Source organism: Anopheles coustani, chromosome 2 (genome assembly GCF_943734705.1).
Source record: "Anopheles coustani chromosome 2, idAnoCousDA_361_x.2, whole genome shotgun sequence".
In the NCBI taxonomy this organism is placed as follows: domain Eukaryota; kingdom Metazoa; phylum Arthropoda; class Insecta; order Diptera; family Culicidae; genus Anopheles; species Anopheles coustani.
Window position 1 is genome coordinate 10,430,541 of NC_071289.1, and position 15,113 is coordinate 10,445,653.

General features: G+C 44.8%; 1 protein-coding gene across 1 annotated transcript; it reads left to right on the top strand.

Annotated features, from left to right (window-relative positions):
* The first annotated feature begins 434 nt into the window (after nucleotides 1-434).
* LOC131262094 (skin secretory protein xP2) lies at nucleotides 435-12,454 on the top strand. The gene is made up of 2 exons (XM_058264018.1): nucleotides 435-442; nucleotides 11,368-12,454. Exons 1-2 carry the CDS (start codon nucleotides 435-437, stop codon nucleotides 12,452-12,454), a joined length of 1,095 nt encoding a protein of 364 aa, XP_058120001.1.
* Nucleotides 12,455-15,113: the final 2,659 nt, after the last annotated feature.

A 15,113-nucleotide genomic window follows, 5' to 3' on the forward strand; every position in this document is an offset into this window, starting at 1 on the left:
TTGCTGCTCCCTTCCTGCTGCCCGACGGAGCGGTGGACGGGGGCACTCGATGGTGCTTCAGGAAAGCAAAAGAGTCGTAAAGGTGGTGAAAAAGCAAAACACGTTCGTTACGTCACGCTCCGCAGGGGGAGACCTCTATTGACCGCCGGGCAAGCTTTATAATCCGCACGAGTTGCACCGCCATTCGTCATCCGTGGATGCCGTTTTGCGACCCGCGAAGAAACTGGAATCGCACACCGGGTAGTCGATCAACCAATTTAGGGTTGAATGCATGATGACTCGAGGTTCCCCAGGAGAAGGGTTCGGTTATTCACAAGCAGGCGAATTTTGGAAGCTCAGAATGATCAATCTGCAAGACTTGGGAATACTTTCTCGTAGAAAAATATCTACAATTAAATAATAAAGGGAAAACTTAAATTTAAGGAATGTGAACTATGGTGAAGTAAGTAATTATAAAGTACTAATGAACAAGGAATGATAAAAGTTCGTCCAATCTAGGAGAACTTCTACTTGTTTTTCTTTTGACAGTTCCCACGACGTGTGGCATGATTTCTTATTTGCGGAAAAGGCTTATCTTCCTGGTTTTTGTTCAATTGTAATTAGATTAGATTTCCTCTTTAACGTTTCACCAAATGACAGGTGAATGAACTTTGGGTTGATTAAGTTGATACAACTGAATCGTTTCCCGAACTAAGTAGCGACACCCGGCACAAGACAATCGCCTTCGTCCAAACCGACGTCGACTGCCCTTCTCTTCGGCGGTTCCGTGGCTCTTATGTACCTACCTGCTTCGTGCGTGTGCCAGTTTTTCGCTGGAAAATCTCTGTGTGAGCGCGCACGGTTGTTCTACATTTGCCTTCAGCAGTGGGAAGCGAAAGAGTTCGACTTGATTCGATTGCTTCGATGTGTGATGTTTTTTTTTACGATGTTGTTGTTATTGATGCTGAGGGGTTTTTGTTACCGAAGCCATTACGGGGGGTGGTAGCATCCGCACAATCTCCGCCAACACCATCCTTTTTTTTTCCTCCGCCATTGGACAACTTTGTAACCCTCTCCCCTGGCTGCGACGAGTGTGTTTGTGTGCCGCTGCCGATCGTTTGGCGAGATGCAGCCGGCAACGTACGAAAAATATTACGCAACACTTTCTTTCTGTCTTTCCTTCCTTCTCTCTATCGACACTTTTCTTTCCTGGCGCACTTGCATGCATTGCACTACTTTACCGACTCCGTTCGTTTGTTCGTTCACGTTTTCGTCACACATTCTCCTTTCTTTCTCCCAGGCGGCGCACGATTCACACAATTTTGCACTTTTCGCAGCATCCTTCGATCGTTAAAGTGGCGTTATAATACTTACCCGGCCCGATATGGACGGCCTCCAGCGCCGTTCGCCGACTGACGAGGCACGCGCGCACACCTCGTTTGGCCGTTTTTCTGCACGAACCGCAGTACAAGTGTGTGTGTGTATGATTAGGGCTGTACCCGGGCGATGCACCTTCCGACGATGCCGGTGGAAGGGTTTCCCTCGGTATGATTTTCATTAAAAGCGCACCCGTGGCGTTCGGTTGTTGATTGTTGTTTGACCTCGACACGTAATTATCCTATTGATTTTGCCAACAGGTTTAATAATTCACACAAAAAATGGGAAGGTATGGATGGGCGGTGGAAGAAAGGAGACAAACCGGAGAGTGAGAGAGAGAGAGTAGGGGGATGCATACAGTTTTCAGGCTGTTTTATAACAAAACATTGGTGCAGCATTCGTCATTACATAAAGTTGTGATCTAATCCTTCCAGAATGGTGTGATGAGTTTTGCGAGCCTGTAGATTTATTTGTGAGCCGTGTTTTCTTTCATCTTTGCGCATAACACATTGTATTGTGTAAGTTAACAAATGAATGAGACATCTGATCTTTGAATCACATTTCACAATAACGATGCGAAAACTAAATCTTTATGAACAAATATTGTAAATTGTATCTTTTGAGGAGTTTAGTCGGTGGTTTTTTGGATTTGTAATTGAAATATACTATTGTTCATACCAAGACTATGCTTCATATGTATGTCAAAAAAAAAATTAAATTATTTGCATGTGGCTTGGTTTCTTTAAAATCATTTTGAAATAACTAAAGTCTGGTTAAAAATATAGTTCAAAGGTAAGAAAATAGAAAATAACTAAAGATACTTGAAAATTAGTTTATATCTAACGAACACTAGCAGGAATTCAATATTTTATTAGTTGTTGAAGATCACTCTAAAACCGATCTTTTTTCTTAAAATTAAACGCCACACCTTGGAGAGGAGGCCACACACGGGCGCAATTGCATTGAACCGAGCTAAACCTTTGCGGCCAACACTCCCTCCCGGCGTGATTGATTCGTCATCCACCGAAAAGGTGTATTTTGATGATTGAGTGATGTTTATTACCATCAAACACGGGATCTCTCACCTCGCCAGACGCATCGCCGCATCGCGATCGAACCGTAAGGTTGCGGATTTTTGCCTCAACATAACAAATTACAGCTTGAAGCGGTAGCTCGTAGCCGACGGCGCAAAAGGTGCACCGGCGCACGATAAGGTTCATTAATCTAATTGCACTTTTTAAATGTTTTTCTTTCTCGAACGCAATGTTGTTCCTCTTTCTTCGCCCTAGCGCAGCACCATTGCCATTGCGTGGTGGCGTTTGGCAAGCGGAGTTGCTGCCTGTGCCCGAAAAGTTGGCGAACGAAAGCGTGAATTAGGCCTCTTAGGGAGCCGTTTTGGAAACCGCGAGCTTCCACCCGGTGCCGGCCCGGACAAGGATTGCTCAAGTCGCTGATCGCTGATCGGTGATGGGTGCCTTCTTTCGACACATTTCTTCGGCGCCGTTGGCACAGCGAGGAGGGAAAGATGTGAAGGAAATGCGGGTAGGATAGTGAGTGCAAAAAGCGCTACATATCCACACGAAAAGCATAGCGAAAGGTTCGTTTCGTATTTGGGATGTGAGCAAATTAAGCGTTAGCGCAGATTATTGTTGGCGTTGGCGAGCTTAATTTTGCGTCTGTTTGCACAAAGGTTTGGGAATAAAAATCAAGCGTATGGTGGGCTTTTCTGGTTCCTACTATTTATTTCCTGCATGGTTAGGCAACAATGCACGGCGGAGTCACAATCTGGTTGATGGTTTTGCAAAATGGTTAGTTTTTCCATCGTAGGTATACGTACGAAGGTAACCACAGTAATAACAATTGATCCGTCGATGGCAAGAGAAGGAGAGCTCGGATATAAAAGAAGAAAGTCCCTTTTTTATATCTAAAAGCAAAGTAATTTGGTTTAAATCATGTTATTGCCTTTACGATGTAATGTTTGTTAATTTCAAAATGATTTTCAACAACTGGATGGATATTGAATAAATAATGGACTATTACTAAAATGATCCAAGAGCCCACGCTGATACATGATTAGCGAAAACATAATCCTATCAAAATAATCACAAAGCCGTTAATCGAGTGAGAATAACCGTTCGAGATAACGTTCTCCATAATGAGATAAGTTGATTTGTTGCATGAGCTGAACATGCTTTTACTAAAACTTCGGTTGCGGCTATTTTTGATCAGTGTTAGCGTTGGCTATAGATTCGGGATACACTTCTTTTCTTTTGTTTCTTTTATAAAGTCTAGTTTAATTTGCTATAATGTGACTACTTCTTAGCCCAGTGCAGTCCACTTCTTGCATGCAGTTCGTTAATTCTGCTTTAATACTAACCATGCTATCGGATAATCAATCATTCAACGCCGCGTGTTCCCTGCCGCGGCTCATTTCCGTTAAGTCTAGCTCCGTAATCCATTGACCAGCCAGCCGGGGCAACGGCTTCCATGTAGCCCCTGCCCGGTGCCGGCTAGTCAATTTCCCCCGGAAATTTACAGAGCGGAAATTCGCGCAACTTTGACGGCGCAAAATTTCGTCGATCGTTTCAGCGAAAAAGATCGGTGCAAAATGGAATGTGATGGGAATCGATGGAAACCGGTCTCCGGCTTCCACCGGAGTAGAAATCGAGGAAAGCCGCTTGGATGGGGGGTTTGAAACATAAAGCAACACTGGCCGGGCAGTGACGATGTAATGGGATTTATATTTTCGGTATCGCTAACGAACGGATCGATCGAGAGATGAACAAGATTGTCGTTTTCTTTTAGTAATTTTGAAGAAGAAAATAGGGCCACCAGTCCGCTCCAGAGCCTGTGGCCATAAAGTGGCGATTTTCGGAGGGAGAACATTAGATGAGCCTTCCAACGACAGCTTGCGGTGCTTACGACATGCGTTATGACGATTTACCCCAGAGGGCATTTGAGTGAGTCTGTCCAAATGTTGAAAAATAAATAGTTCCTATTTTCAAGAAACAATTTTCTACTTTTTCATATTTCACGAAAAAGTAGTTTGAAGCTTAAAACAAAAAATGGTAAAAAAAAATAGTATTGAATGCAACAAAACAGCAATAACGGTAAAAGTATGTTAGATTGCGAAAACTCGAACACAATGGCGAAAAGGGGTCAGGAAAGAGAAAAGGCTTAAGACGCTGTGGCTTATTCGAATTATCCGGCCCGGCCTGATTGAACCCCTCTGGTGACGCGAATAGCTTCGATTTGAAGGGAAAATTGGCTTTCGGTGGAGTCAAGACCCGCATTGGGGAATCGAATTTGGGAGCTCGACCCAGCGACGGAGCAGCGACGATTCGGGTCAAGGCTGTGGCGAGCCGAGAAAAGCCCGCCTTACAATGCGCTCCGACTTCGATCTGACCGAGTTGGGAAATCTTTCCCCTCACGTAAGGCCGAGGGACGGGTTGGCGGACGTGTCGGTGCGGACGCGATCATGATCGCGATCGATGTGATCACAGGAAATGTGACGGCTTTCGCTATTGCGATGTCCGTCCTCTGGCGGCCTCTGGGCGGACACGTTGGCGGACGGCGCGAGGTAGAAGAGAAATCTGAACTGTTTTGTTTTTCTTGTGTCGCGGTCACGGAAAACGGAAACCGCATACCGAATGCGACGGCGTATGATCGGCCACGTGTGAGTGGTTTTTTTTTCGCGGCCTTGGTGGACGCTTGTTATTAGTTTTTGGTTTTCCTCTTTGTGTTTTTGCTACTCGACTTCATCCTTTTGCGGTGGGAGGATGTTTTGGAATTTTCGCTCCAAGGAAACACGACCGGACGCTGAATTGTATCTGCAGTTAGCATTTTACGAGGCCCATGACCTTCAGTTTAATAATGACTCAAACAGTGGGTGAAGATGAGAATGATGTTGTTGGCAACAATTTACAGGCTGCATAAAACATTAATATATTCCAGTTCGACTAGAATAAATTAAACTCGGTTTAAGCTCAATCATGTTGATACGAGAAGGAGTATACGCATGACGAGTTGATTCGACATTTTTATGTATTAGTTTGTAGAACGGAGATGGTTTTTTTTTCTTGAAGCGGTTTGTAAAATCTACTAATGGGATGTAAAAGTAAAATCTACTATACCTCCTCTTTCTGATTTATCTGATTTATTTGAAATAGAGCTCTTTTTATTTGATTTAATTTAGTTTTGTTTTAATATTCAATACTTTGCATAAATACAAGAGACTGAAAATATTCTACATAAACTTCTACTGGAATATTTCTTATTATCATCTTTCCACCTAGGTCAATAATTTTCTTTCAATAACAGGCATGCGACTTTTCGATACATGGAACGTTTTCCTGGTTTTGTTTTTCACTCATTCCCTTCATCCTAATCTATAATTCGGAATCCACGTCGAACTTCGACAAGTACTTCGTAGTTTTTGAAATCGATCTCTTTGTCAGCATATGAAACGTATAGGTTACCGTCACTCGATGGATGAATTTTTCCTGGAAGTAGATTGCCACGATAGTACGCACGCCCAATGTAAAGAGTGTCACCATTAGAGGTCCGTCCCCCTTTTACTGCTCCGTAAGGAACATTTCCATTTGAGGCTGCAACCCATTCGAGGCTGGAAGCTATGTGTTCCTGAAAGAGTGATGCATGAACATGTTCATGAAGGACCTCTTCATTTAATTTGACATAGATATTTTAGATATTTTAGGTAGAAATCTGCATAAAAATCACCATTATGCTGATTCTCAGATTCTCTTACCTTCTTCAAAGAGCCTTCGATTGAATTCATTTTGGCCTTGATCGTCTCGATCTTGTTGTTCATATTATTTTCGTGCCTGGTTAGCTTCTCCTGTAGACGATTCTCAGTTCCCTACAAAGAGTCGATATTTTTCTTCTTTATCATCGTGTATTCACTTAACTTGTGGTAAGCATTTACCTGCAGCGAGCTCCGAGCCTCTGCTTTTGTAATTAAATTATGAATCGAATTCGTTAGCATATCAAGAATTTCCTTATTTTCTCCTAGTTTCTGGAGTTCAGTTTGAGACGTTTCCTGAATGTGGTCCATCTTGGATGTCATATGATTCTTCAACTCTTCCAATTTAGTTCGTGTATTCTCTTCGGATACTTCCACACTCTGGAAAAGAGGCCGTCATTGTTTCCCCAAATTTTGACTGGTATGATTTTTTAGATTGTAACACCAACGCCTATTGCATGCTTCCTTACCTTTTTCAAAGAGTCTTTCATTGCATCCATTTTGGCTTCGATTGTCGCGATCTTTTCGTTAATATTATTTTCAAGCTTGGTTAGCTTCTCCTGTAGACGATGCTCCGTTTCCTACAAAGAGCCGATATTTGTTTGCTATATCATCGTGTCTTCACTTAACTAGTGCTGGGGATTTACCTTTAGCGAACTCTCCATCTCCTGCAATTTGTCCTGCAAGTAGTCTAGTTTTGTCATCAAAAGCTCCATCTCGAAACCTTCTATTGCCATTGTCAGCTGGGCTGATAAAACTACACCAAAACACAACACCAAAATAACATTACAATTATTCATGACTTTAAAATTGCTGTAATTCGAAGCACTTAAACACACAGTCAGAACGAAATATAAAACACGACTGATTATCGTGCGAATTCGTTTAGCTCCGAAAGGCTAAAAAGATTAGAAAACTAATTCTGATACTGTGTTCTGAGCGGTAACGGGTGCATAATTATCACCAACACTGAGCCAACCGCGAACATATTTTGACAAAAACTGGTTCTTACTGAGTGACCCATAGTTTTATGGTAAACAACAGCTCATACCACAAACTGAGTCGAAAGCGTGAACCGGTTATGTTATCTCGGACGGTAATTCCCGGCTTCGCTTTCTGAGTTGTCAAACGCTCAAGACGAGGATTTGCGACAGGCGAGCGGCAGCGCCGGTTAAAAATTCGGCCCATGAGCGCCGGGGCTCACTATCTCGACGGCGTGGGTTCGAATCCCAACCGAGACCAGGAATAAGTCTTGTAAGTCTTTTAACGGGCAGGCATAACCAACACGGTTGTTACGCAGAGAAGAAAATTTTATTTGATAGAATCTGTTTCACCATGTTCCTTTCTTTTTTGTTCTTCTTTCTCTTTGAATGAAAACGAACATTTTGATATCAGACGATCTGTTTTTATTCAAAAGCAATTGCTGTGCATAGTAATGCTAGCATCCAATTTTCTGTTATTACTTCAATTTGGTAGAAGTGAAGGGAGAGAGGGATGCTGCAGTTAATGAACATCTTCACTGATGAGGTAATCGCTTTATTTTTATGTTAATTAATGATATCTCGAATCATCATTCGTGAGTAAGACAATCCACGCCTGTCGTTTTTGAAAAAATACCAATGCATCGCTCCACCATCATCTGTTGCGTTCTGATAACGCCCGTTCAAATTAGAATTGTGGCAGTAACTATACCACCAGGCTCCGTGCCAACGCTCACCACAATTCAAGTTATTCGATTCGTCATTGTCGCGATCGAATGTGCTAAATTGTTTATTCTTGTGGACTCGCAACGAATCTCCTGCTGTCCCTGAGTATGCCCCTAACTTCTTCAATACATACAACTCCGATTCGTCCCCTATCTCAAACTCTCCATACTTCGCGTATCCGTAGTTTCCATGGAAATCTTTTATTTCCACCAGCAGTTCATGCGGTCGGTTTTTAGTAATTTGATGCACGTATTCTAGCCCAAGCCAGAATTGGCCATCCAAATTCCCAAATCCGTTGCGGTACTCCGTCCAGTTCCGATAAAAATCGGCTGAACCGTTGAACCTGTGCTGGATTACAGTCCAGCCATCTCCAAAGGTATTTTGTTCACAAAGTACGTTGAAAGTGTTTTCGTCTGTATTAATTATGTATTCACCGGACTGTTTCATCACGTAACATGAACGGGCAGGATATGAAAAGCGAGCCTTAAGTATCTTATTGCTTTTTTCCGACAGTGTACTCATATTTCGTACCGAATCGGTGAGCATGTCAAGAGTTTTCCTGTTCTCTCCAAGTTGCTTAAGCTCAGTTTGGGTCTTTTCCTGGATGGTTTTTGTTTCAGTCGTCAGTTGTAGCTGCATATTGTCCATCCTGGAAATCAACTGATTCTTCACTTCTTCTAAGTTGGCTCGAGTAGTCTCTTCACTTATCTTAACAATCTGCAAAAGAAGCAAACATCAACTTAAAAAAGTCAATCGTCTTGATTTTCTGAACCCGATCTCCAACACCTATTGAACGCTTCCTTACCTTGTTAAAAGATTCTTTCATTGCATGCATTTTGGCCTCGATCGTCTCGATCTTTCCGTTAATATTATTTTCGTGTTTGGTTAGCTTCTCCTGCAGGCGATGCTCCGTTTCCTACAAAGAGTCGATATTTTTCTCTTTTATCATCGTGTATTCACTTAACTTGTGCTGGGGATTCACCTTCAGCGAACTTTTCATAGTTTGCTCTACATCTTGTAGTTTGTCCTTTAAGTAATCAAGCTTATTCATCAGTGTCTGTAACTCGAAACTATTGATCGCCATTGTGAACCGGGCTGACAAAACTACACCAAAAAACAGCACCAACATATAACTACAATTATTCATGACTTTAAGATTGCTGTAATTCAAAGCACTTAAACACACAATCTTAGAAAGAAAGATGAACAACGACTGAGGATCGTGCGGAATCGTTTGGCTCGGAAAAGAAAGAAATACAACGAACTACATCAGATAATGTGTTCTGAGCGATAACGCGTGCAAAATTATCACCAGCACTGAGCTAATTAATCGCAAACATATTTTGCAAAAACATGATCATTCTGGGTAACCCATAGCTTTGTAACAAAACAAAAGCTCGTACCACAAACTGAGTCGAAAGCGTGAATTGATTATGTTATCTCGGACGGTGATTTCCGGCTTCGCTTTCTGACTCGTCAAACGCTCAAAGACTAGTTGGGGGCTCGCGGCTGCCGAGCCCACTACCTCGACGAGGTGGGTTCGAATCCCAACCGAGAATGGGGAAAAGTCTAGTAAGCCCTTAACGCATAGAGAAAATGTCTTGTAAGCCCTTAACGGGTAGGCATGACCAACACGGTCGTTATACCAAGAAGAAGAAAAAGTAAAAGTATAAACAATAAAATACAAATTGTTAAAACCGGTTGGTAATCAATCAATCTTAGGTACTTAACCGCTTTTAGATTAAATAATTAACTGAGAGTTTATGAAAAATCACCTATTTGAAATATATTCCTTCAATTGTCACAGTGGGTTTTTGTTATGAATTAATTATATAAATGCTTCACAAATTTGCAATGCATCTTAGAATCCACTTAATTCTATCTCGTAATAAGTAATTTCTATGACGAGTGGAAGTTCTACCGCAATGGACTCATCGTTTCGCACAGGTGGCTCATGCAGCATATTCTTCCAACCATGAAAAGCACTTACGAAGCCCTCGGACACGGTTTAAGGAATTTGTTTAGCCACTCCTGCTATTGCTTTAACGGTAAGCTTTTCCTTTTTCGGCGACTTGACGGTAATGCGATGTTAGTCAACCGGTTTGGAGGCATTTCTACAATTCCGCAAAAAAAACAACTCACCCACGGAAGAACTCGCTACCCTTTCGGTTGGCAATTCTATTGTTTCCTTCTTTGCCGCAATCAGAATCCCAATGCCGACAACATGCGTTCCACCGTGCTCTGTGTGGCTAAATAAGAATTCTAGCCGCTGAAGCCAGCCGTGCGTAGTCAGCAGAGAAGCAACGTCACTGGGTTTCGTTAATCGAAAAAATTACCCTTCCCCTCGCGTCTCGGTCCCTGCGCCGGTTCGAATGAAGATCTTGGCGTTAGGGCAGTGGCCGCGTAAGCAACCGATCCATCGAAAGCATAAAATTTAGTGCAATAATAATTTGTGCTCCATCACCAACACCACCGATGACGCTGACGCGCTGTCCGTGTAGCATATGGCTACCCGACTGTAGACAATAGAGCAGGAGAAGGCACCGCGACCCTCTTCGCCCCCTCCCGTACCTCATTACGCCAGTAAACGTTTGGTCGGCGTACCTTCGAGATGCTCCAAAGACTCCGCAACGGTCCGGCGATGCGATGGCAAGCGATGTACATACATATGTATTGCATGTGTAAGAGCGAAAGTTGCGCCTTCGTGGAGCGTATGCCACACAGTGGCAGCGCTTTTCCCCTTTCCCCGTCCGGCTTTCCCCTCCCCAGAGCGGCCAGCGTGCGCATTTCGGACTGGTTCAGTGCACCGTGGATGGTGCAAGCTTTTCTTCGCTTCGCTTCCCTCTCGCGGAACCCCACGGAAAGCTCCGTCCATCCAACCATCCATCGATCCGACCGGCGATCATCCCCCTCGACGGGGTGGGGATTTTCAGCTCGTGACGCTTTTCCGACCCGATCGCGATCGGGGGGCTTCGCGAGCCCAAACCCGAGCGGGGTTCCGTCGTTGTATATATACCGGTCCGGGCGCCGTCTTCAAATCAGTACCTACTTCGGTCTCGCTTGTTCTATACACTTTTTGCTCACAATGCGGATGGTATGTGTTCACTTCAGTATAATAATAGTTTACTGGTTGGAAGGCAGTTGAAAGCAGCAGCGCCAGGATTCGGTTCTCCAAAACCTCGTTCAGCAGTTGGCAGCGGGGTGTTCTTCGGGAAATGTTTGTCGCAAGTGATCACAAGTCAAAAGTTCGGCCTAATGGGTCCCCAAAAATTAGAGAAAAAAACGTCCCATGGACATTTGTGTGTTGTGCGATCGCTTTCCAAACGCGGTTTGATGTTCTTGTGATTTTGTAAAGTGGAGAGTCAAGAGCTTAGCTAAAGATGTGCCTACTTGGCACTGGAAGTGAAGTTTCTGTTGCTGCTTTATGCAGTTTTAGAATAGGAGTCCCTTTGAAAGTCCCTAGTTTGTGGCTAACACCTGAAGTGATACTGCTGAAGTGGTTTTGGTGGTGCTGAGTTCCCGCTGAAGTGACTGACTGGATAGGCTCCGCAAAACTCTCTCTGTATGTTCCTCTCTGATTCTCTTGCAGATTATTGTTCCTTGTTGTCTTGCCCTTATGGTGGCACTAGTCACATGCGAGGGTACTGCTGCAGAGGACAAGAAAGCGGAGGCGGAGGAAACCCAGCTAGAGGCTAAGGAATCGCAGAATGTGGAGAAGCGCGGTCTGCACTCCAGCTTTGGCGATTTCGGCCACGACTTCGGCGGCCATGACGACCACCACCATCACCACGAGCACGTCAAGACGGTGACGATCGAGAAGAAGGTCCCGGTCCCGTACACCGTCGAGAAGCACGTCCCGTACACCGTCGAGAAGAAGGTCCCGTACGAGGTGAAGGTACCGATCCCGCAGCCCTACATCGTCGAGAAGAAGGTCCCGGTGCACTACAAGGAAGTGGTGAAATACCCAGTCCATGTCCCGGCTCCGTACACCGTCGAGAAGAAGGTCCCCTATGAGGTGAAGTACCCGGTCGACAAGCCGTACGAGGTGAAGGTGCACGTGCCCCAGCCCTACACCGTCGAGAAGAAGATCCCGTACGAGGTGAAGGTCCCGGTCCCGGTCCCGTACACCGTCGAGAAGAAGGTCCCGTATGAGGTGAAGTACGAAGTGCCAGTCCCGAAGCCGTACACCGTCATCAAGAAGGTCCCGTATGAGGTGAAGGTCCCGGTCGACAAGCCGTACAAGGTGGAGGTCCCCAAGCCGTACCCGGTTGAGGTGCCCAAGCCGTACCCGGTCGTCGTCGAGAAGAAGGTCCCGTACGAGGTGAAGGTTCCGGTCGACAAGCCGTACAAGGTCGAGGTCCCCAAGCCCTACAAGGTGGAAGTGAAGGTCCCCTACCCGGCCCCGTACACCGTCGAGAAGAAGGTGCCGTACACCGTCGAGAAGCCGGTCCCCTATGAGGTGAAGGTCCCGATCGACAAGCCGTACCCGGTGTACAAGGAGGTTAAGGTGCCGGTCGAGAAGGAGGTCCCGTACCCCGTGAAGGTCCCATACCACGTACCAGTCCATGTCCACAAAGAAGAACACCATGAACATTATGATCATTCGCATGAACATCACGATCTGCACTAAGCGCTGTCCTCTTCCAAAAACCGTCCACAGGCCCTCAGAGAGCTACAGACACTCGAGTACCACACACTCCGTACACACAAACACAATCTCCGGACGCCCGCTGGCCAACAGCTGCGCCATGGCATGTCCCTGTTGTTGACTAATTAGTTTGTTGAACGTTCACGAACCGCTCGCTGGGCGCCGTGAACTCGTTTAAGCAATGGTTCCTGTCGATATTAACACGTTAGAAAGTGAGAGAGGTTGACGAAACCCACTCCAGGGCCTACTCATTTGTCTCATAGAATATCCTTTTCGCCTCATAATACCTAAGACCGCGAGTTGCGTACACGCAGTAGACGCTTAACCCGTTTCATTTTGTTTTCACCCACACACGCTCGCCCGCACTCCCATCTCATCATGTCGACTCACGCGGATAAGAAGATTGCAGGCGTATCGTTTGACGGTTTCTTTTTTGTTTTAAAGATAGTTTTTGTTTTGTTTGAAGATCGACGCAGCGCGAGAGTGAGTTCGCCATCAGCCGCCAACCATCTCCGTCTGCCTTCATCTCCGGAGTTCCTCTCGATGATCCCCAACAGAAGCGGCGATAAATCGATGGACACCGGAGTTTTAGGGCTGGAGTGACGGTTGGCCGCCGGTCGGCGTTCGCTTGCTTCGCTTGTCTTTGTAGAAAAACCATTTTCCGTTTCAGTTTACCAAAGCCCCAAGGGAAAGTGGCCAGGAGGGGCGTGTAGCATCATCACCCCACCGGTCGACTCCTTGTTTAAAGTAGATGAGTTTGTGTTGCTATGATTTTTTTTCTTTTCGATTGAAACAATTCCAGGCCAGGTTTGAAAAGCGCAAAAAGTAGCCAAACCGATTTCAGCACCACTTTTGGACCAGAGGATAACGAAAGCGAGAGACGCACAGAGAGAGATAAAGATATAGACCAGGAGCAAAAATCAACTCAAGCGAAACCAAGTGTTATCGATCGATGTGATATGTTTGAAATAAAAACAAAATGAATGAAAAAAAAAATCACACTCGACATGTTTCATTATTTTTCCAACGAAATGATAAAGTGTTTTCCTGGAAAACGTTGAAGATTTCCTACTAAATCAATTCGGTTTCCACCAGTTCAGCATATGGTCAACACAACAACATCGTCTTCATCATCTTCCTCGAAGACTAAGAGCTCTCTTAACTACAATCATATTGTTGATATGGCCATTACTCAACCGAACGAGGAAAAACTGGTTGCATGGAAGGTAGCGATCGTGTATCATAATAACCAACCACCTCGGGATAATCTGCATTAATTTGCAACACAATCAAAGCGCGTGCTGCTGACGATAAACTGGCCAAGAAAGCGGGGAGAAAATTAGCTTCCTTTCACGATCGCGTATGACGTTGATTGGGGGCCTCAACGCAAAACCACCCAGCCGCCATCCATCTCACTTCGGGAGGAGTTGCATATGAGAGCATATCTTCGAAAAGCTCGGCAGTTATGTAAGCTGTCCGTAGACAAGGCAGCAGCAACAACGGCGCACCGGAGTCTGCAAGGCAATCGACCTACTGACAGCTTTTATTGCCTTTTTGCCAGCCTTGTTTCGCGCATGAATTCCTACCTCAGGAGGTGGAGAAAGAAAGAAAGGGTGAAAATTGAAAGTAACAGGCAGCCGAGTTGATGTATCGTGCCTTTTAATCGAGAGCAAACGGCCGAATCGATGGTGGCCATGTGTGTCATGGTTTTGAATCGCTTGCGCGAAAGGGTGGCCACGTTTAGCACCTCGCCATCCTCGGGTGAACGATGCAATTGCAGCTCGGTGCAATGGGATAATACAATGATGACCGGGATAATAATAACAATAATGGCGATAAAACATAACGGTCCTCCGTAATGGGTAATGGGCAACGAAAATCAGCTGCGCTCCACGACACTGTGTGTGCGTGTGTTAGTATGTGTGGTGGAAGAAAGGCTCGGCCTGGGCGCCACTCGCGATATGTTGTAACCGCACGCGAGCCACGATCGAGCGAAAAAGATCATTACGGCGGCGTTGCAACGAGCGCAGGCTTTTCTTTTGCACGGAGGGAAAACCCTGCAGCTGAAGTGGCATACGAAAGACGCCGGGGAATGCAGGCAATGTGGGTGTCGTAAATGGAGGATGGGTTTCGTGGATGTGCGCAGCATAACGGCGACTGGGGAAGGAAAGCCTTGTGTGAAGTGGTTGTGGGTGAAGGGGAAAGCCGCGCCGTAGAAGCCATCGGCGCCACCGAACAACGCCACCATTCAGCTTCGGTAGCATTTGGAGTGTAGCTAATTACAAATTACTCACATAACATCGCTCTGTCGCTGTAACCGACTTTAGTTTCTTTCGTCATTTCATGTTTGGTTTTTCTCCTGTGTTTTTTGTTATTTGTTTGTTTTCGTCTAATTAGGCTTATGTTGGCATCAAGTTGGTGTCCATTTTTCTGGATGTTTTCATACCAATTTCTTTTGTATACTCAATAGAGAGTAGGAGAAATATATGTATTTGAATCCAGCAGCGCAACAACAACTTTCTTGACATTATGTATGTCACTTTTGAGAAATAGTATTTTGATCTATTTCCTTAAAACAAGAATAAATTTTCTCATCCTTGCAAAATAAATACAACCTATAATTTTAAAATATTCTAATACA